The following is a 19,296-nucleotide window of genomic DNA, read 5'->3' as shown; positions in this document are numbered from 1 at the left end:
TGGGATGTCATTGCACTTCTCTGTGTCTTCCTCCAAAATGGGGTGGTGGTACAGAGAGACTTTTACAGAGCCCTGATATTTATGAGGCATTCTCATTCTGCACCTCTGTGGTACACCAAGAACTCCAATTTCCCAGACCATGAGCATTGCTTGGTGCTAGGAGGATCACACCTTGGAAAATTTAAAAGAAAGCTCTCCCATTTTGCCCTTGTTTGGCTGTCATTCCTGGAGGTGATCAGATGTGTCTCCTGGAATTTTGCCATTCTGAAGGATCTTGTCTTAGTTTCACTCTTAATTTAGGTGCTGCAAGCTGGAGGTAAATGTCTTTAAAACTTCATTAGTCTGTGAAACACAAAATGGACAAACCAAGTTATTTCCTGTAGAGAGTTATTTTCTCTTCTGCCCATCCAGGCAACCCTGTGAGACCTCACAAGAATCTTGAAATCACTAAGTATGAATATTTCACTTTTTCTTTATCTGGTTTAATGTTTACTGACTGATTTTGCAGCACTCTTTTAATGGTGCTGGCTTCACCTGCAGAGCCAGAGAGAAAAGTTAATTTTATCTGGGGAACAAAAATGTTTATTTTAACTCAGTGACATGAAGGTATATTTTTAGAATGTGAAATAAAAATAGCTGTTTCCAACAGAAGCAATGGACACTAACACAGAAATTAGATGTGATCTATATGCCATAGGAAAAGTATTGTTTTCAGGCTGAGGGAGTGTATTTGTAGTTGTTTATCTGTGTCTCAAGCTGCATTAGCTTTAGCATCACCACAATTCAATTAGCAGCCTTTTCACCATGGCTTTTTTTTCTGTTTATGCATTACCCACTTGTATCTCCTCAATAAAAATTTATAAGTCAGGTGTGTGGAGGGGTTTGTTTTGGGGTGGGTGATTTTTTAGTGGTTTTTTTGGCAGTAATTTTTTTTGTGCTTGCTTGATGGGGTTTTATGTTTTTGGGGTTTTTTTTTTTTTGTTTTTTAAAATTTTTTATTTAATGGAGATTCTTTTGCACGTTGAGTAGTTAGAGTCCCATTTACTTGCTAAATAAATATAAAAGGTAATAAAACACTTTTATTAGTCATCAGAAATGCTTTTCTTGGGAGAAGTCGAGGAAATAATGACTCGATTAAAATATTTACTAAATTAAGTAATTTTTGAGACATCTTTAAGACCTGAAGGTGTTTTATATATGACACAACAATGGCATAGTTAATTTTACATATTACACCAGTGGTGCAGTGTTGCTTAGAAGAAATAAAACAATTCTCACTTTAATGTTTCTGATTTTAAGTTAGCCTAGCACTGCATGTAAACAGCATTTTTTCTCCAATTTGTCAGTCTGCTCTCTCTTGTCAATGCCATCTGCTTGCTTGCCTCACCACTTCTTCAACAACCAGGTGATTTTTACCATCTTCACCCTCCTCCTCAGTATGCCCAGCACTCCCATTTGGGTTTATGGGGTTAGTGTGCTAAGCAATATTTATAAATTTACATAAACATGTTCCCAATTCTGAAGAACTTTTCCCCATTTCTAGCTCAGTAGCTTCTAAATCTTCCTGCATTGGGCTGTACAGCTCTGAATTATTTTACTGTAGTATAATCTCTTGTTATGCCAGCTGGTTTTGTTGATCCATAATATATTCATTTCTCCAATAGGTTCTACTCTAGCAAAGCACTTAATTTTAGGACTGCAGGTAGACTTGGTGTGAAAAGAATGTAATTAGCTCAAAGCTAAGCACTTGCCTAAATGCTCTGCTGGATTTGAGGCTTAGGAAAGAGATGAAAAGATTGGTCTAATTATGTTGAATTTGTTTTAGAGCTGCTTTATCCTAATAGCCTTATCACCAGAGCAGCTTCTGGTTATGGATACTCAGCGTGGAAGATTTTTCACATCTTGTCAGGATTTTCATAGAATCATAGCTCTGTCTCCTGGTTTTTTTGAACTGTAATCTTAAGCGTGGTTGGCATAGGAAAATGTACCCCTGCCTCTTGGGAAAGTGGCTTCAGGGAAGCCATGTCTTAAAAAATTGGATGTGGAAGGCAATGAGAAACTGATGTCACCAGTTGGTTTGATTTTTGTGTGTGGGGAGCACAAAATATTTATACAAGTCCAGACTGCGGTTGCCGACAGAATAAAGGTGTCAGTGAGACCAGACTGACAAAAAGAAAAAAAAGAGAGAAATAGATAAAACAAATTACATGAGTTAAATTCTTCTGTGCTCTTAATTTGGGCTGAGCAATTATTAGAAGTACTGGGAAAAAAAAGATGCAAGCAATTGAAAATAAAATCTGAAGAATTTTCTGGCTCTTACCTGTTGGTGTTTCCCTTCTTCCATTACTAAAATCTGTGTGTCCCTGCTCTCACAGATGCCAGGAGGATTTTTAGGGTTTACTTTAACTTGTGGTCAGTGAAAAACTGCCCTTCATCTAATGTTGCAAGAATTGCTGCTGCTGCTTCCTCAAGGCAGAGCTGAGCTGGACTGGGTTTTGCTTTTCCCTCTGCCAGGGCACGAGGCATTACTGACACCAGAAAAACCACAAAGCCCCAGCAGTTTTCAAAGCAAGAGACATTTGTTGAGCTGCCTTTGAACATCCTTCCTCTTCTGCAGTGTTTAGCTTGGATGTCCTGCCATTTCTGGAGTAACAAGCTCCTCATGGGATTCACGCTCTGCACTTTCCTGTGTGTTGTTTTTCAGAGGCAAAGCCATATTCTGGTTCTCTTTCCCCCCTTGTTCCTCCTCACGTGAACTTTTGGCACCTTTATCAAGGATGGCACTCGAGCAAATGCTTAATTTGATTGCACTGTCTAGATGCAAAGATAGAAATGGGTTTAGACACTCTTGAAAAAAGTATGAGTTGAGGCAGATGTTTAATGCTTTCGAAGATGCAAATCACACAAGTGCTTTCTCAGAAAGAATATCCATCTTTGTTTTTTACAATATATATCCTGATAGGGAGAAGGAGGATAAAAAGGAGGAGATAGGTGTGTTTGGAACAGCTTCTCAGGGCAACAGAGAGTCCCAGGCTTTTGCCTTCCTTCTGTTTTTTAACAGGCTCCAGACAGCAGTGGGGAGTGAGAAACTCCCAGCTCTATGTGCAGCTCTGTCCTGCCTTGTTGTGAGCCTTTGTCTCTTTTTCCTTCTATGTCTGTTTAAAATACAAGGGCTGAAAAGGTGAGGACTCTGTGTTTGACCTGCCTGCCAAGCCCAGGGGACTCACTGCCCACTGGCATCTCAAAATATTTTTGTGATACAAGTAATTGTAAAGAAATTTCCCTCTTGTCACTCAGTCATCCACACCTTGAGGTTCCCAGGGTATTGGGGACAGACTGACCATCAGTGTGACAAAGTCTGACAGGTCTGAAGGCACTTTCAGGCTCTCTGTGTAGATAACACTGCTGCCTGCAGTGATGGTTTGGGTGCTGCAGATCTGACCCAGCTTGTGGGCACTGCTGAAAGGTCTCACAACAGTCTCAAGTGAAAAATCCAGACAGAAGCCTGCAGTTCCAGGACAGCAGTGGAAATGATGGCTTGATGTCCACACAGCTTTCATCACCATGGGTTGTCTTCTGCCTTTCCCACCTGTGTCAGCACAGGGTTTGCACTGCTTTTGGTCAAATGACAATTCAAGGGGACTGAGGGATGTCAGCCTTAACCTACAGGTGCTGTGAGCTCTGTCCTGTGAGCTCCACCATCTTTATGCATGATGCTTTCTGCCTGACATCAGTTTCCTTCTTTTTTGCAGCACTTTTACAGGCAGCCATATCTGGTGATCTACTGAAGGTAAGTACAGAGCACTGAGTGTCCACTAATTCACAGGTTTTTTTACTGTAAATTTCATCACACTTCTGCTCCAAACATAACTAGGCTGCTGTAGGGACTGCTGGCAAGTGCCATTTTACAGCCTTTCCAGGAAACCCTGAATGCTAGGGGAGCACAGCAGTCAGGTGAGGTGTGAAATCTGAGTGAATAAAATCTGGTGTTAGACAGAGCCTTTTTGCCCAGGATTCATTCACTGCACAGAGCAATGTGCCAGCTCCTCACAGGGAAATGACTATACTGGCAGTGTTGAACAGCAGGGTAGTTCTGAAAAACACCTTGCACAGGAAAGGATATTTTACACCAGGGATGTTGGTGGCCAAACCCCTGAGTGAGTTCTAGCTTTCTTTAAGTCTACCTAGGCAACCACCAGGCCAGGTAGAACAAACTTCAGCTAGTTGTTTTCTTACCTGACGGATGTCTCAAAACTTGTAGAGCTTTGGTATAGTTAGGCTGGGAGGAAAAAGTATAATTGCAAAATGTTTTGTGCCCAAGGACTGAAGTCCCACGTCAGACAGCTCTTCAGGCTGAGTGTGTCAGCAGCCAAGTCAGGATTTGAAAACATGCCCTGGAATTTGGATGAGGACTGTGATTAATGCTTGCAATTTTATCTGTGAGAAGCCAGCTTGGAGCCATTTGTAAAAATGACAGTGCTTTTTAGCCAGCTTCTTGCCTGCAGGTGCTCCTTCTGTACCACTGCCCCAGCACTTGGGGCTGCTGCATCTAGGGAGCAGTCCTTCCACCAGCCATAAAAATAGTCTCATCTGCTTGAAAACCTACTTGAAAACCTTTTGCCTGAGCTGGCTTTGATGGGGAAACTGTACCAGAAGTGAATCCTCACTGTTGCAGTTCTCACAGACAGTCACCTCACCTCCTTCTGGAATTTTGAGTTGGAGTTTTCTGATTTAGTCAGGAAATCTTTGGCTCCTGTGCTGAGGAAAAATTTGAGTCTTCAGTAAAGAAGCCAGAATTTTGTATGAAGTACATGTATTCTAATATATCCCAACAGTTTTGCCAGATGTGGTTTGCAAGCATTGCTAGCAAGCAATAAATCATCACCAGCAGAGTAGCAATGTCTCATTGTTTAGGAAATACAGACTGTTCTCCTTAACCCATAGAATTGTCAGTGCTTCTAGTTTCTGATGTTTTATATTGGGGCCTAAAAGCTGGCTTTAAATTAATGTTTCATTTTGTTTTATTCCATGTGGGTACTGACTTCCAATGAGAACCAGTAAAGAATTTACTGACATTTGTTCTCTGCTCCTCCCATCTTATTCTGCTGTATGCTTTTTTTCCCCTCTCTTTTTTATTTTTTTTTCCCTTCCAGTTCATAGAATGCTGCAAAAAGGGAGCCAATTTGCTAATCCAAGGACCTGATCACTGCTCCTTGTTGCACCATGCTGCCAAGACGGGGAACGGAGAGATTGTGAAATACATCCTGGAGCATGGTGAGTCCCAGGGGGAAAATCCACATTTCTGTGAGCTGTGCTTCAGCCAAGGGGCAGCCAGGCAAAACCACAAGTGCCCTCACTCCTCTGGGGTGTCCCTCAGTTAAATGTCCACCTGCAGCAGGTGGGGATGTGGCAGCAGTGACAGAGATGACTCCAGACAGAGTGTGACAAGGAAAATTAGAATGGCTTTGGAGGAGGATGGTGTTCTCACAATGCCATCAGCTGGGGGGCTGTGAGGAAGCAGTGTGAAGCTCTGGTTGGAACTTCTGGCACAGCAATCCTCTGAGTTGTTTTTCAATTAGAGCATATGTTGTGGAAAGCATCTAATCTTGCCACTAAAGCATTTAAAATGACAAGGAGCCCATAGAAGCACTGCTGTTATTTCAGTGTATACTAACACACTGCTCAGGGATCTGCTTGCTTATTTCTAGGTGAATTCACCTAGCTTCCATTCCAACCTTGCAATATTATATCTGCTAGATTCCACACCACCCAACAGCAAAACTTTATGATCTCCATTTCATATTTATAGACTGTGATCGTGCTATTGACCTTTTTTATTTTTGACTCTCCTTATCTTTGTCAGTAGCAGGGTTTGCAGGCTATGCAGTCCCATTTAGGATTTTCTGCCTGTTGAACCACTGTAACCTTGTTCCCTCACTGCTGGAGAGTGGCACAGTAACACAGCCAGAGTTGAAGTCACAATTATTAGCCTCCTGCGCTGCAGGAAAAGTTTTCTAGTTGTAACTCTTCTCTGACCCCACTCCAAATTATCAATGGCTGTTTTGGCTTCGGAATATCAAAATCAGCTGCATTATTTCAGCAGCAGTGTTAGCACCAACCACAGAGACTGCCTCTGGCAATTAGAATCAGTGCTAGCTAATGCTCCAAGGTATTGCACAAATTGTACAGAGAGAAGGAAAAAGCACAACTCGTGAGGAAGGAAGAAGTAAAAATGCATCTCTTCAGGCTTGACTCCTCAGTTAGGTGTTTACATATAGGTGACATGGGTTCTGTAGGTCCAAGTTCCTGTACTGCCATCAGTCATCTGTGGTTTAGTTCATTTTCTCTTGGATGGCAGAGGCACTGGGGGATGTCTGTCCTCTTTCAGTGACAGGTGGAAGTCAGGAGAGCATCCTTAATAGCAGCAGACTTCTAGCATGACTAACCCAAAGGAGATCCTAGTCAAGGTAATCAGTGGAGCCCAGAAATTCAGGCAGCAGTGACATTTATTCACTTAGATCAACATAACTATCTAATGTCATTTGCCCTGGGATATGCAGGACATTTGCACAGGTCTAGAAAATAACACACCGGAGGGGACCCAACCTGCCCTGAGAACCAAAGCCCAACAAGGATCTCTGTCATTCCAAACCCATCCCAAGGCTTGCCCATAGGTGTATCAAATGGCACAAAATATCTGTGTGTGGGCAACTGAACTGTGCCCCAAAATCTGATTGACAGGGGCTGAATTGTTCTTTCACTCCTTTATGTATAGATACCCACACCTGTAGAGCTCAGTGCAGTCAGCCTTATATCCAAATAATCCTGGATTTCTCACCAGTCCTAGCAAACTCTACCTCCTGTTTAACTGCTCTAGATTGTCCCATTAGTCACAGTGCACATATGTGCCACTGAATTCTCCAGACAGGCATGTTTTTGCTTTATTTTCTTACTGCCCCTGGTCTCTTTTCACACTGCACATAACCTGTGCCCCTGAATTCACTGCCAAAGATGCTTCTCCACAATTTTTATTAGACATATATACTTTAACTTAGTCACAGTCTGACCCAGTTACTGTTGTCGTGGTGAAGGTTTACAACAAGACAGTTTAGACTGGTGAGGATGTAGGCAGGGAATCCACGGGAATTTTTGAAGTAAATAGAGAAATGTGAGGGATTACAGACTGTTAGACAGAGACAAATCAGAAGGTTGAGCAAATGTCAGCTCAGTTCCTCCCTCCCTTCTTTATCCCCAAGGATGGCAGGAAGCTTTTGCAGCTTTCCAGACAAATGTCCTCTGGGCTTCTCCAGATGCATTGTTTGTTTAACATTCTCTGGGGATCAGGGACAATGCAATAATAGAGGCTTCCTCTCTTCTCCCACCAAGCAATTAATGAAACTCATTTCTACCCTGGGCACTTCTCAGTCACAAATGAGCTCTCTTGCTGAATCATCATCATCATCATAATGTCCTTGTTTGTTTTTTTTGCATTCTCTGGCATTTGGAATCTTCTCAGCATTAATTACTGAATGTGACCTGATCCAATGCTGCTAATATCTGAGGATTTCCCTGTATGGAGCTTCTTGTTTCTGCTGATATCCACCCATAAAAATCTCATAAAGATGAGTCTTACTTCTGTTCTGGCAATTACCTCTGCCCAGTCACACTTCCTTTGTAGTTTGTTAACTTCCCATACATGGCTGGAGATTAATGACAACAGGAGTTCCACTGTAAAATACCCTCAAGCACACAGCACAGAAAATCTATTATTAACCACACACAGAAAAATCTTCTGAATATCTCTAAAAAACAGCAGCAACAATAGCAGACAAAACCCACTTCCCCAGGAACTTCAGCTGTCTAGTTTGAGAAGCAGCGGGGTGAATCCAGCTCAATACAGGAGTGGCACCCATAGAACTAGGATTACAAAGGAAGGAAAGTGCTGTAGTGATGCTAAAGCTGTCCTTGGTGGGGAGATGGCTTTCTGCAAACACAAGAAGGTGCATTAACACGAAAGGTTATCCTGTGATCACGATCAGAATGATTTCAGATGCTAAGGGGAGGGAAATAACCTACCTTAAATTAGAAATGGCAGAGATGAGTCACACAGGGACACTGCTGAGCTAACTCACAGTGGCTCAGCACCAGCCTGGAGCAGCAGCTGAAGCACCAGTGGAGGTGTCAGGATAACAGCTGCTGCTGCTGCAGGAAGAGTTGTTCTGAGCAGTTGGTCTCCATCCCCTGTGCAGGAAGAGCAGACACACTGTGTATCTACACAGACCCATCGGTTGCTCAAGGTTGCCCACCTAAATCAGGAGCCTTTTGCTTTTAATGGAAGAGTCAGCTTCAAAAACTTGTCTGTAGGTAAGAAATGCTTAGCTAGAAACTGAGGGCCAAACTTTGTAGCTGTCAGAAGCACAGGTTTTTAATGCTGCAGTCAGCAGCTGCCTCACATCCTAATGCATGTGCATTAGAGGAGTTAAATGTCTGCTTGCTTAACACAAGCAGAATTAAGGAAGGCTTAAGAACCTCTGCTAGGAAAAGAACCTCCTAATTCATCTGTATTTGGTATCAAGCTTGGATTGGAGTCCTTTTCTGGCAGCTGTGAAAAATTTATAATTTATAAACATTACACAAATAATTCCATTTGCCTTGTGCTTGTCTTCTCTAGACATTCAAAAGACAAGCAAGAACTCTGTAGTTCATCTAGGGTATTTTAATTTTGAACAGAAGAGAGGAAAGATGTTTCCTGTTGCCTTAGGAGTTTGTTGTGGGAACTTTTGATGCAGCAGATAGCCTGTAGGGCATCCCATCCTAAACATTTGTGTCCTCAAACCTCAGTGTCCTTGCTTTGCTACAAAGCAGCCTCCGATAAAAAGAAAGGTGATGCTTTTGTTAATCTTAGCACAGCAAAATCCAGAGTTAAGAGCCATCAGTGAATCTGAATTTGCATCCTGACCAAGTTCAGAAGCTCCTAAGAAGGTTTTTGGAAAGCAAGTTTTGCTGTGATTGAGATGTGTGTTGGGGACAAAATTTGAATAACCATCAGGAAGCAACCCTGAATGAAAGTTTGTATGGCACTTGTTCGTATATCCAGGCTGTTTTGGGGTAGTAGTCATTTGTGAGAGGCTGAAGCAGAAAACAGTTTACTTTTTCTAGAAGGCACAAGGCATCACATAGCCCATTTTAATTTCAGGCCAAATTTAAGGCAATTTGGCTGACAGGCAGGTTGAAAGGAATGCTCCCATAACCTGACTAGCCTCTATGTTACAGTGGAAATTCTGAGCTAAGAGATGTAGCAGAAAAAAAACAAACTACTGTTAATTTTCACATCAGGTAAAAAAGAAGAGTGTGGAGCTGGGGAAAGGGCTAGAAATAGTTCTGAATTTCCAGGTTACTGTTATTTTAAAAATACTCCCACTTTGAAAGTAAGGAACCACATCCAGTTTTGTCCTCCAGCTAACAATCTTGATCAGGTTATTAAATAAAGAGGCTTTAGGCAGATAAACACTGAGAAATGGAGATAATGTCTGACATTACTTTCAGAATGTGTGCTGCTGTATATTTTGGAAATGCCTCTAAATATAATGACATAAAGTTTTTTTTTTTTTTTTGTTATTGTGAGCTCAGAGAAGGAGCAGTGCTTTTGAGCATCTCCTGCCATGCCCAGCTCAGGCTGCTCTGCCTCCTGAGAAACTGGAGCAGGGCTTTGGTGGAGGGAGAGAGGGCAAAAGGAGAGGAGGGAAGGAGTGAATAATTCTGCACAGACAGTCTATGGGCGATGCTAAGGAAAGAGAGTGATCTCAGCTGGGCTTCCCCCCAGTGCGTCATGCTTTTCAGCTCTTTTCAAGCAAACTTCTCCCCCCATCCCCATCCTGCCATTCTTCAGCCCCCCAGTCTCTTTCCCTCTTTCTCTCTCTCTTTTTTTTTCCCTCCTCCCTCCACCTCTCCCCACATTTCCATCTTTTGTTTTTATTTCCCCCCCTGCTGGTTTTCCCCCCCGCCAGAAATCTCACTCATGCATTTCCCTTCCGGATTTTCTATTGGGTTATTTTGTCCTCTTTCTCTCTGCTCCTCGGTCCCCTTTTCTTTCTGTGCCTCTTGTCCCAGGCTAGAACAGCCGCCTCCCCGCTGGGTCAGGATGACAGTGCCGTTAGCTTTCCCAGTGCCAGCCCTTCCCACATCTGTGCAGCTTTTGTCCCTGGGCAGAGGGGGATTTGGAATGCTCGGTTGGCAGCGCCAGGGAGACTGATGTAAAAATGAGGGCCAAAAGAGAGGGGAAGGGGAATTAGGAGGAGGGCGTGAGATGGTTGAAGAGAGGCACAAGTGGAAGCGGGATAAAGGAGTGAAGGGCACAGCTCAGGCTGTGTGTGTGAGTTGGGGCATTGCAGCTTCAGAGATAGGCTGGAGAGAATGAAATTAGTGAATCCTGGTAGCATGTTGTGCAGCTAATTATTGACCCCAGTCTCTGGTGTGTGTGACTTGGATGGAGGCAGGGCTGTCCCATGAAATGCCTAATTTGGGGAGTGTCCAGGAGAGCACCTTAGGTGGGATATACCTGTCATCTCCTCAGCTCTGTACTCACAGATTGCTCTCACAGCCCTCAGCACTGAGCTCCTCTGTCCCAGCCCTGCTTTTTCTCCCTGCTCAGACCATTTTCCTTCACCCTTGGCTTCTCTCCAGCCCCAGCTTTCTTCTCCCTCTCAGCTCACATTCTCCTAACAACTCTCCATCCTTCCTGCTAATCTTTTAACACCTTTTTCCGCTTAGCTGGGCAAGTACCTGAATGTCCCATAAAGCCAGACCTGTCACCTTGCCCCACCTTGGCCACACAGCCTGCCTTGCTCCAAGAACAGAAATAATAGTTGGCAGTGTGTTTTCTAACCCACTGCAAGCCATTCCTGCTCACCTAACCCTGGGATGTGGCATTGCAGGAAGCCATGGGGAATTACCTTTATTTTTGAGAGAACACAGTTTTCTCCTAGGAAATGTAAAGGAATCCTTTTTTTCATATGTGGTTTTTTTTTTTTTTTAATTGTCTTTTTAGTTTCTCAGGCATTATTTTTCTTTCCTCTCAACGAGAGGCTCTGCTTATTGCCCCTTTATCATTCTTCATGCTTCTGGGAGCTCAGGGGTAGTGAGAGATTCTTGTTTTTGCTAGACAGGAGTGAACACACATCTGCCAAATGTGGTGGCAGAGTCAGGGTGCAGGAAATAACTGACAGTGGCCACCGAGTTTAGAGAACTGTCCTAGCAGGTATGAAATGATACACAACTCCCTGAGCACTGAGGACTGAGCACCACCTTTTTCATGGTGACAGAAGATGAAATGAAGGAGCTGTGTGCAGCTGCAGGAGCCCCCAGGGACACTCCAGGTGTCCACTGTAAAAGCAGTGAGGTGAAGTCAGGCTGCTCTGCTCCCTTCTGACTCACACTCCGAGGGAAAGGAGTGTGCAGAGGTTGTGTGTAGGGCTTTGTGAGCAAGGAGTGTGAAATTCCTCGGGTTCAGGTGAGATTTGCTGTGAGCTCTTGAGGACTCTTGAATTTCAAAGTCACAGTGTGCTGAGGAGAAATACTCATGTGCAGGAAGGAAAATTCTTGTAAAGTTTCCGTGTTCCCCTTGCTAACTGCCCCATACCATCTAACACTACCCTCCAGAGCAGTGCAGAGAAGAATCATATGACAGATTGCAAAGGAAAAGTTGGTTTTTTTTTCAAATTCCATCCAGATCCTAGCCTTTCCATATCACTGTAATTGGGTGATGGAATGTCCTGTTATAAATATCTGCCAGTGGTGAATATCAAGGACAAAAGAACATGAACATAAATGCATTATTTTTTTCTCCCACTTAAAAATCTTTTCTGTTTCTCTTAATCTTACTTTCCTGATCATTGCTAACCAGCAGAGTACAGGATTTGCATATCAATATAAAGACTGCTGGGAATATTCCACCCTGATCTACATTCTGTAAAACACTATTAAATGGAGCAGCACAGGGATGTCATTCAGGATGGAATTTGGCTAATTTCAACTTCCTAATGACATTTTCCCTCTAATACCAACAATAGATTTGAACTTGCAATATATCAGGGTTTCCAGTGTATCAGCAATTTCAGTGTACTGTACTTATGTGAACCACTTAATTGAGCAAGGTGAAGAGTGAGAAAATAAACTCCATGAATATTCATTCCCAGTATAATTTAGAGGCTGCAACTCCCTGTTGCTGACACTCCAGCAGTGACTGTGCACTCAGAATTTTATCAGTGCAAGGGCTCACACAAGCAAATATAGCATTGAAATTCGGTATATTTGTGCAGGTTCAGCTTTTTTTTTTTGGCTTCTTTTACATATTTGTGCTGAAAATCTCCTCCTGGTAGACATTCTCTGTTAGTCATGCAGTCAAATTCTACATGACACACCTGACTATCTTTTGCAGGTCCATCTGAATTACTGGACATGACAGACAGTGAAACGTGAGTATAACCTGCTCTGTCCTTCCCATTTTGTGTGTTAGACTAGCAGACTTCTCTTGGTTTTCAAGTGCTTTTTTTCCTTTTAAATAGGAAAAAGCTTGTGAAATGGCACAGCTCCTCAAAACCAGACAAACAAACTGAAGTCCCCCTAAAAACCACACATCAGGCACCTCATATGTGGCTTTCTTGCCTAAAACAAACATTTCTGGGATGTTGCAAAGGACATTCTCTCTATTGCTTCCCATTCTTCTTACTCTTTCTAGAGGACTAGAAGCCCTGCATTGTGTTTTGATGTTTCTGGCCTCCAGCTACTAAGGGACCAACCTGAAGAGTAAATTCCAGAAGTCAGGAAATTACTTTTCTTGCTCATTTTTTCAGTCACTTCTTGATTCATCCAGGGTGCTCTGCCTTAGCTCTCCCAAGTGGTCAGGACCTGGGCAGTTGAAGGTTTCCATCAAGTAGTTAAAACATTAATCACTTCTATTTAAAAAAAAAATCAAAACACCAAACAAATTAGTTTCCTTTCTAGTTCCCAACTGCTCTCCATCTCATTGTATAATCAAAATATCACAAAAGTGTGTAAGGGAAGCATGAATAATCCTGGAAAGTGCATGTAATTCATGGGAAGCAAAAGCAGGATTTCTCATAGGGATCCAGCCTACCATTTCTCATCCCACAGTGCCCTCCTCTGCCAACAGAGAACACCTTTTGCACAAGGGGCATGAGTGAAGGCCAGAGGTGACAGGGACTGAGTGGTCTGCCTGGTTCTGTTCACCCAGGAGTGCAGCACAAGCACTGAAATAAAATGTCAGTGAGCACAGCCATGGGGGCTTCCCTTTACAAATGTTCCTCTACTAATAGCTCCTAGGAAAGGGAAGTATGAGTTTGGCAGTATGAATTTGTTCTTTGGTCCTCAGGGATATTATCCCATTGGGTAAAATATATAATTGGATATATATATCCAATTATATATGTATACACAATAGGATATTATTCCATTCTGATACTATTTCTCATGCAGCAAGGGCTTATTCATTACAAGGCTTCCTATTAGTATTTCAAATTCTGAAAATTCCTCTGTGCACTCTGTAGGTAGGTGCAAGATTTGTCCTGCTGCATGTATTCCTTGTCATTTGATATTTGACAGGTTATGTAAAGGCCCTGCTTGTTGGATGCTAGTATTCAGGACACCTTCTCAACCCACTCCAAGCATACTTTCCTGTTCTTCCCAGGCAAATCCAGGCAGATTTCTTTACTCTTAGTGCTGCAGTCAGCTTCAGAATCCTGCCAGACCCAGCTCCAGTCTGAGTGAGAAGCTTTGCAGCAAATGTGCTCCCCCTACACAGTCTTCTTTTCTGAAAAGCATGTGTTCAAGCTTCCCCAGCAGCTCAGAGAGAGTGGAAAACAAACACACAGCTCTTGCTCTCATACACCCAAGAGAGAGCAGAGTACAGAACTGGGGCAGCAAGTGCAGGATTTTTCTAGGATGAGTCCAAGAACAAAGCTGAGCAAAGAAATTGCAGGAAGAAACAAACCCTGTTGCTGTTTCACCTGGTGGCTAGTTTGCCTTTGCAGGAGTTAACAGAGCTGGTGGCTGGATGGGAATGTGACATTCAGTCCTCTGAATACATAAAACCTGTGCATGCTTCTTTCCCACCCCTCAGATGTTTTTCACCTGTTTTTTGTGAGTTAGACTTTCCTACAGAGTCAAAGGATGTAAATGCTGAGAGAGGACCCAAATCTACCTCTGCCAGCACGAGGGAACCTCTCAGCCATGCAGCATCCTCTGTCTGTCCTCTGCACCTCAAACCCCATAGATGTTCATTGCTGTGCTGTGTCTCACTGCTGGTTTCTGTGCTTTGCCCCAGGGGTGAGACAGCTCTGCACAAGGCAGCCTGCCAGCGCCACCGAGCCGTCTGCCAGCTCCTGGTGGATGCAGGAGCCTCCCTGAGGAAGACAGACTCCAAGGTAAGGCAGCTCCAGCGAGCACTGATCAACCCCTGCAGCCCAGAGACACCCAGCAGCATCCAGCCCTGCTGTTTGCGTGGCTTGTGTGTGCCAAGAGCAGCTCCTTTGGGGCTATTTTCATAGGAAAAACTGTATTATTGAAGTATTTCGGTTCAGTCCCCAACATGGGTCATTGTCACCATAGTGAGGGTCTGGCCTCAAACTGTGCAGTGTGTTGGGTGTGAATGAGGCATCTCCATGGCACAGCAGTGTCCTCCTCCTGTGTGGTCAGGAGAGAGGGCAAGGACCACCTGCAGGACGCTTGGTTTGTGACTGCACAGCATCTGTGAGGCTTCATTATTGTGGCTGACTGGCTTTGTGAGGATGGCTGACCATTTTCTTTTGCTCCCTGTGCTCACTGATGTCACACTAACCACAGAATTCTCTTGGTGTAAACTTGACTGAGAAAGAAGTCTGGGATTTAACTTCTAAAAGTTAAATCTAAGGAATATTCTGTCATTGTAATAATTGGATTTCTTAGGAAGATGGTCCAGAAGCTGCCTCTCTGGAGTTTCTGAGCACAATTCCCTGTGGTCAGCAGCTAGAGTGGGCTATTTCTCTGGGCTGCAGAGTCAGAAGCACCTTTGCTGCAGCCAGGGAATTGGAAACAATTCCCACCTCCTTGGGCTGGATGAGGGAGCCTAAAATGGGAAGAGAGATCATCCATGATTCTACGATGACAGAATTTTACATTGCAAAAAAACCTTCTGAAACAGATAAAAAACCCTTTCTGAAATCCAGACAAGTGGCTTCTGACCTGTTAATCATTTTCTGCCTCTAAATCATCTGCTCTAAACACATTAGCCCAAGATTTTGTCCTCGTGTTTCTCATTCCAGGGTAAAACCCCTCGTGACAGAGCCCAGCAAGCTGGCGACCCCGACCTGGCCTCCTACCTGGAGAGCAGGCAGAACTACCAGATGGTTTCCCACGAGGATCTAGAGACAGCAGTCTGACGCCTGAAAACATCCACGAGGATCCCCTGGAAATCTCGAGACTGCAGCTGAGGCGCTCGGGCGTGGCGGGAGGAGGAAACTGATGGAATCAACGTGGAGGAAACTGATGGGATCAATGTGTCTCTGGCTCTCGAGGAGAACCCCTGAGGAGGACATGCCACCAGTTTCTAAGGGCTACTGAGTCTGGCCACGGAACGGTTGTGTTCCATGGGTTAGCCCGTGGTGGATGAGGTGGGACACTCAGAGGTCTGTGGAATCCACAGGCCGCGAAAATTTAACTTTATTGCTTCCAGCAAGTAGCATGAACTTCTCCCATGTTCATCTGTACAATTTATTTAAAAAAGAAAAAGAAAAAAAGAGGAAAGAGGGTGTGGGGGAACAGAACTCCAAGCTGACTGGGACATTAAGCCACCCAACCAGGCCCTCCTCCATCCTTACAGTTTCCTGCATTGCTTTTATTCTCCTGTTCCCCCCACTTCTCATCAGTTCAATATTACCTGTTATCTCTGTGTTGTCTTCACAAATGGTCAGGCAGTAGCAGAATCTTTGAGGAGCTCTGGATGCCCTTAGGAAATTCCCAATGTTTTTCCCAGCTCCATTCCCTCCCTTGCCATCCTCTGGGAAGCTGTGCTGTCCATGGAGTGTCCTGGATCAGGAGAGGATGCTGATCTTGCCTTGTTTCCCAGGCTGTGTGGCACGGTCAGATTGACAGCAGTGACAAAGCCCAAATCTCACTCCTGCTGGGCATGTGGTTGTGGCATCCTCCTGAGATAGTGATTTGTGTGGAAAGGAGGTATTTGGGATATACCATGCTGAAAGTCACCAGGAAGGTTTCTCATATCACTTTGGCTCAGGTTTCAGGCCTGGCTAGAGGTTGATAGCTGTTCTTTATTTCTGAAAAGATGGGTTTTGCCTGGGGGAGAGGTTTGTGCAAGACTGAGGGATTCTGATGGACTGACTGAGGGACTTAATCCCCTTTGCAGTGCAGCCAGAGGGAGGAAGGAGACCTGGAGCATCAGCCTGGGTTTGCTGCTGCCAACAAACACATGGGAATTGGCCTGGTCACACTGGGAATGGGAAAACCTTCTCTGAATGAACCTGTAACTGCCTGATTTTTCAAGGGAACAATGTTTTGGAGAGTCTGTCCCCCTGGAGAAGGACAAGCAGCAGCTCTTTGCCTTGTTTCCCACAGTAGGTTTGGAAATGTAGAGCTTAGCTGCTGTAAAGGCCAGCTGGGTCTTCTGCACTCATCTGTTCTCTGTCTTAAAACCATAAAAGAAGAGAAAGCAAACACAAGTACACAGGCATAAGCAATTTGTTTCACCTCTGGGTTTCCAATTGCTATCTCAGCTGATAAAATAGCAGAGCTTCCACTTCTACTGTGTCAGACCAGATCCCATGAAGATGTCAGCTCAGCTGACTTTTGGCATGGTTCTTGCAATACATTTTTGAATTTTGCTTTGTTGTTTGATTCAAAAGATCCACTAGTGTTTGTTTTCACATGCCTTGCTAGGGGTTGCTCTCTGATAGATGGTGATCACTGGGGCTACATATATTTGAAAACCATGAAAATAACTCAGGTCATTATCCAGATAAGTTTTTCTTCTTTGATAGAAGTGGAGGAAATCAAATGAATGCGATTTTTTTTTTTTTTCAATCACCAGTGATTGTTGTGGTAGGGAGGGGGGGAGCTGAAAAATATATTTTTAATTTTTTTTTCCTCTTTTCAAAAGTTCATTTGATATGGGCAAAATATTTCTTTAGTATTTCTTCCTCTGGAAGGAAACTATATATATTTGTAATCTATAGATCAATGGCGACATGAAATGTATTTTGTCTTATTTTCTGTCTTTACCTTTCTCATTTAAAAAAATAAAATATGAAAGCCAAATCACTTCCCTTGATAATTATCATGGGGCTTGTGGAGCAAATATGTGTATATATTAGAAGAGAATTTGGCAACTGCTAAAATAAAAAAAAATCAGAACATAGTCTTGGTGTACGTGAAATTTCCGCAGGGAAGATCCTCACATTGTGGTTTCTTAGTAAGCCTTGCATCACTTCCCAGCTGTGAGAAAAGACATTACTGTAACATTGCTATATATTTGATAAGAACTGTGTTACCATCAAATAACATACGCTTAACCTTTTCGGGTTTTTTGCTGATGTGAGGGATGGAGGAAGTTTCAATGACAGGAGCTTGGCTCTGGCCTGTGCTGAGGCTGAATGTGGTCACTGAGAGGTCACTGAGAGGTCACTGAGAGGTCCCTGAGAGGTCCCATGAAGCAGGTGGGGCAGTGAAGGTTTTCTTTCCTCACAGAGCCTCACATGTGGGTTATGGTGAGGGAGCTGGCTCTGTCCCTCTGTCCCCAGCTGTCCCCCCTGCCAGCCCATCCTGGTACCCAGGAGGGATCTGCAGCTGCCTCTGGAGCAGCCTGTCAGGATGGGCAGCTTTCCCAAGCCATTTTGTGCCATTTGGGCTGCTCACAGGACCTTGCAAGCCACATTCCCTCGTGTGCTCCCTTTGCCTGGAAGCTGCAGTGGGATGATATGATCAGAATGAGGTTATTGTGTCTGGCAAGCTGCCGTGCTGTGTGCTCAGCAGGAGAATCACTGAATGGCAAAAACAGCCCTCAGCACCTGGCAGGATGTAGTGCCTTTGATCTCCAAGGTGTCCCAAAGCACTGCCCACATCATGCACTGGATGCTGGTGATGTCTTGTGTTTGTAGGTAACAGAGCTTAGACAACAGAGCTCATCTGGTTTTTCCTACAATGGCTCATGCATGGCAAGGAATGTCAGAAGTCTTTTCACTGAGGGCAGCTGGGGACCAGGATGCTGCAGGACTGTTCCTCACCCTCTTCCAAGTGTGCTGGGGTTCTCAATTTTGGACAGCCACCAGAAGCAGGCAGAGTGCAGCAGTTAAAGGTGACACTTTGTGTTGAATCTCTGGAGCACTTGGGGTGTAGTTTAGTACAGAACAATTGTGCCTGCACTGGGCAGAGCCCACATTCCAGTGTGCAGCTGGGAATCCACTTAAATTCCTTGTGAAGCATTTTGATTTACTAAAAGTGTCTGTTCAGTGGCTGTGTCTGTTCATGTGTGTATATTACTATATATATGTATATTTATAAATATCAGTATGCATGTATATAGGTGCACACATACATATGAGAAAATGCTTAAAATTGTGCCATTTGAATGACAAAGTACCCAGGGATGCTCAGCTACTGAGACTGCTGGACTGACAAAATGTCATTTTCCATTTTAATTTGTTATTAAAGGGAACCTTTTTCAGCAGAACTGAGGAGCTCCTGAATTGTTCCACTGTACTGGTTTTACTATCTCATTTTGGAGTCGAATGGAGGGAAAGAAAGTATTTATAATGTTGACAAAATAAACTTAATTTTGTAATTTAATAGCATCAGTTACTCTTATTATTTCACCTTTCAATGCCAGAGGTATCTTTTATGTGTTATTCAAGGCATAATGCTGTCAAATATTTTTCACTTTTAGCATAGAATGAATGGACAGGGATATCTTGCACTAGCCCAGGCTGCTCAGAGCTCCATCCAACCTGACCTTGAGCACTTCCAGGTCATCCACAACTTCCCCAGGCATCCCTCAATACTGTGAGATGTGAGGCTGAATTTTTTCTTTTTGTAAAACAGGCGTTCAAAGCAATTTTTTTCTTGTTACAAAACAGGTGTCAGACTCCAGGGGCCCTTTCACCATTTCGTGTGCTGCCTTGCTTGGCTGTGTTTTAGCACTTGAGGGTGTCTGGAGGTGGTTTTACTGACACCTGTCACTCTTGCTTTTCCCCAGCAGCAGCAGCAGAATTGCTCAGTCTCAACTCATGATGC

General features: G+C 43.7%; 1 protein-coding gene across 5 annotated transcripts in view; it reads left to right on the top strand.

The window, feature by feature from the left end:
* DGKI (diacylglycerol kinase iota) overlaps positions 1 to 18,852 on the top strand; it is a 168,338-nt gene extending 149,486 nt beyond the window's left edge. For 4 of the 5 annotated variants that reach the window (XM_085049507.1, XM_085049505.1, XM_085049506.1 and 1 more), the window contains 5 exons: positions 3,753 to 3,790; positions 5,154 to 5,274; positions 12,437 to 12,473; positions 14,342 to 14,441; positions 15,318 to 18,852. In XM_085049507.1, the coding sequence (XP_084905633.1) occupies positions 3,753 to 3,790; positions 5,154 to 5,274; positions 12,437 to 12,473; positions 14,342 to 14,441; positions 15,318 to 15,434 (413 nt within the window). In that variant the 3' untranslated portion in view covers positions 15,435 to 18,852. Of the gene's footprint in view, positions 1 to 3,752; positions 3,791 to 5,153; positions 5,275 to 12,436; positions 12,478 to 14,341; positions 14,442 to 15,317 lie in introns of those variants that run through there. The other variant, XM_085049508.1, reaches the window with a different exon arrangement.
* The last annotated feature ends 444 nt before the right edge of the window (positions 18,853 to 19,296 follow it).

This window comes from Lichenostomus cassidix, chromosome 1Ab (genome assembly GCF_008360975.1).
Source record: "Lichenostomus cassidix isolate B80296 chromosome 1Ab, HeHo_3.0, whole genome shotgun sequence".
Lineage (NCBI taxonomy): Eukaryota > Metazoa > Chordata > Aves > Passeriformes > Meliphagidae > Lichenostomus > Lichenostomus cassidix.
Note: the sequence above shows the minus strand (reverse complement) of the source record. Positions and strands in the feature narration are given on the sequence as shown.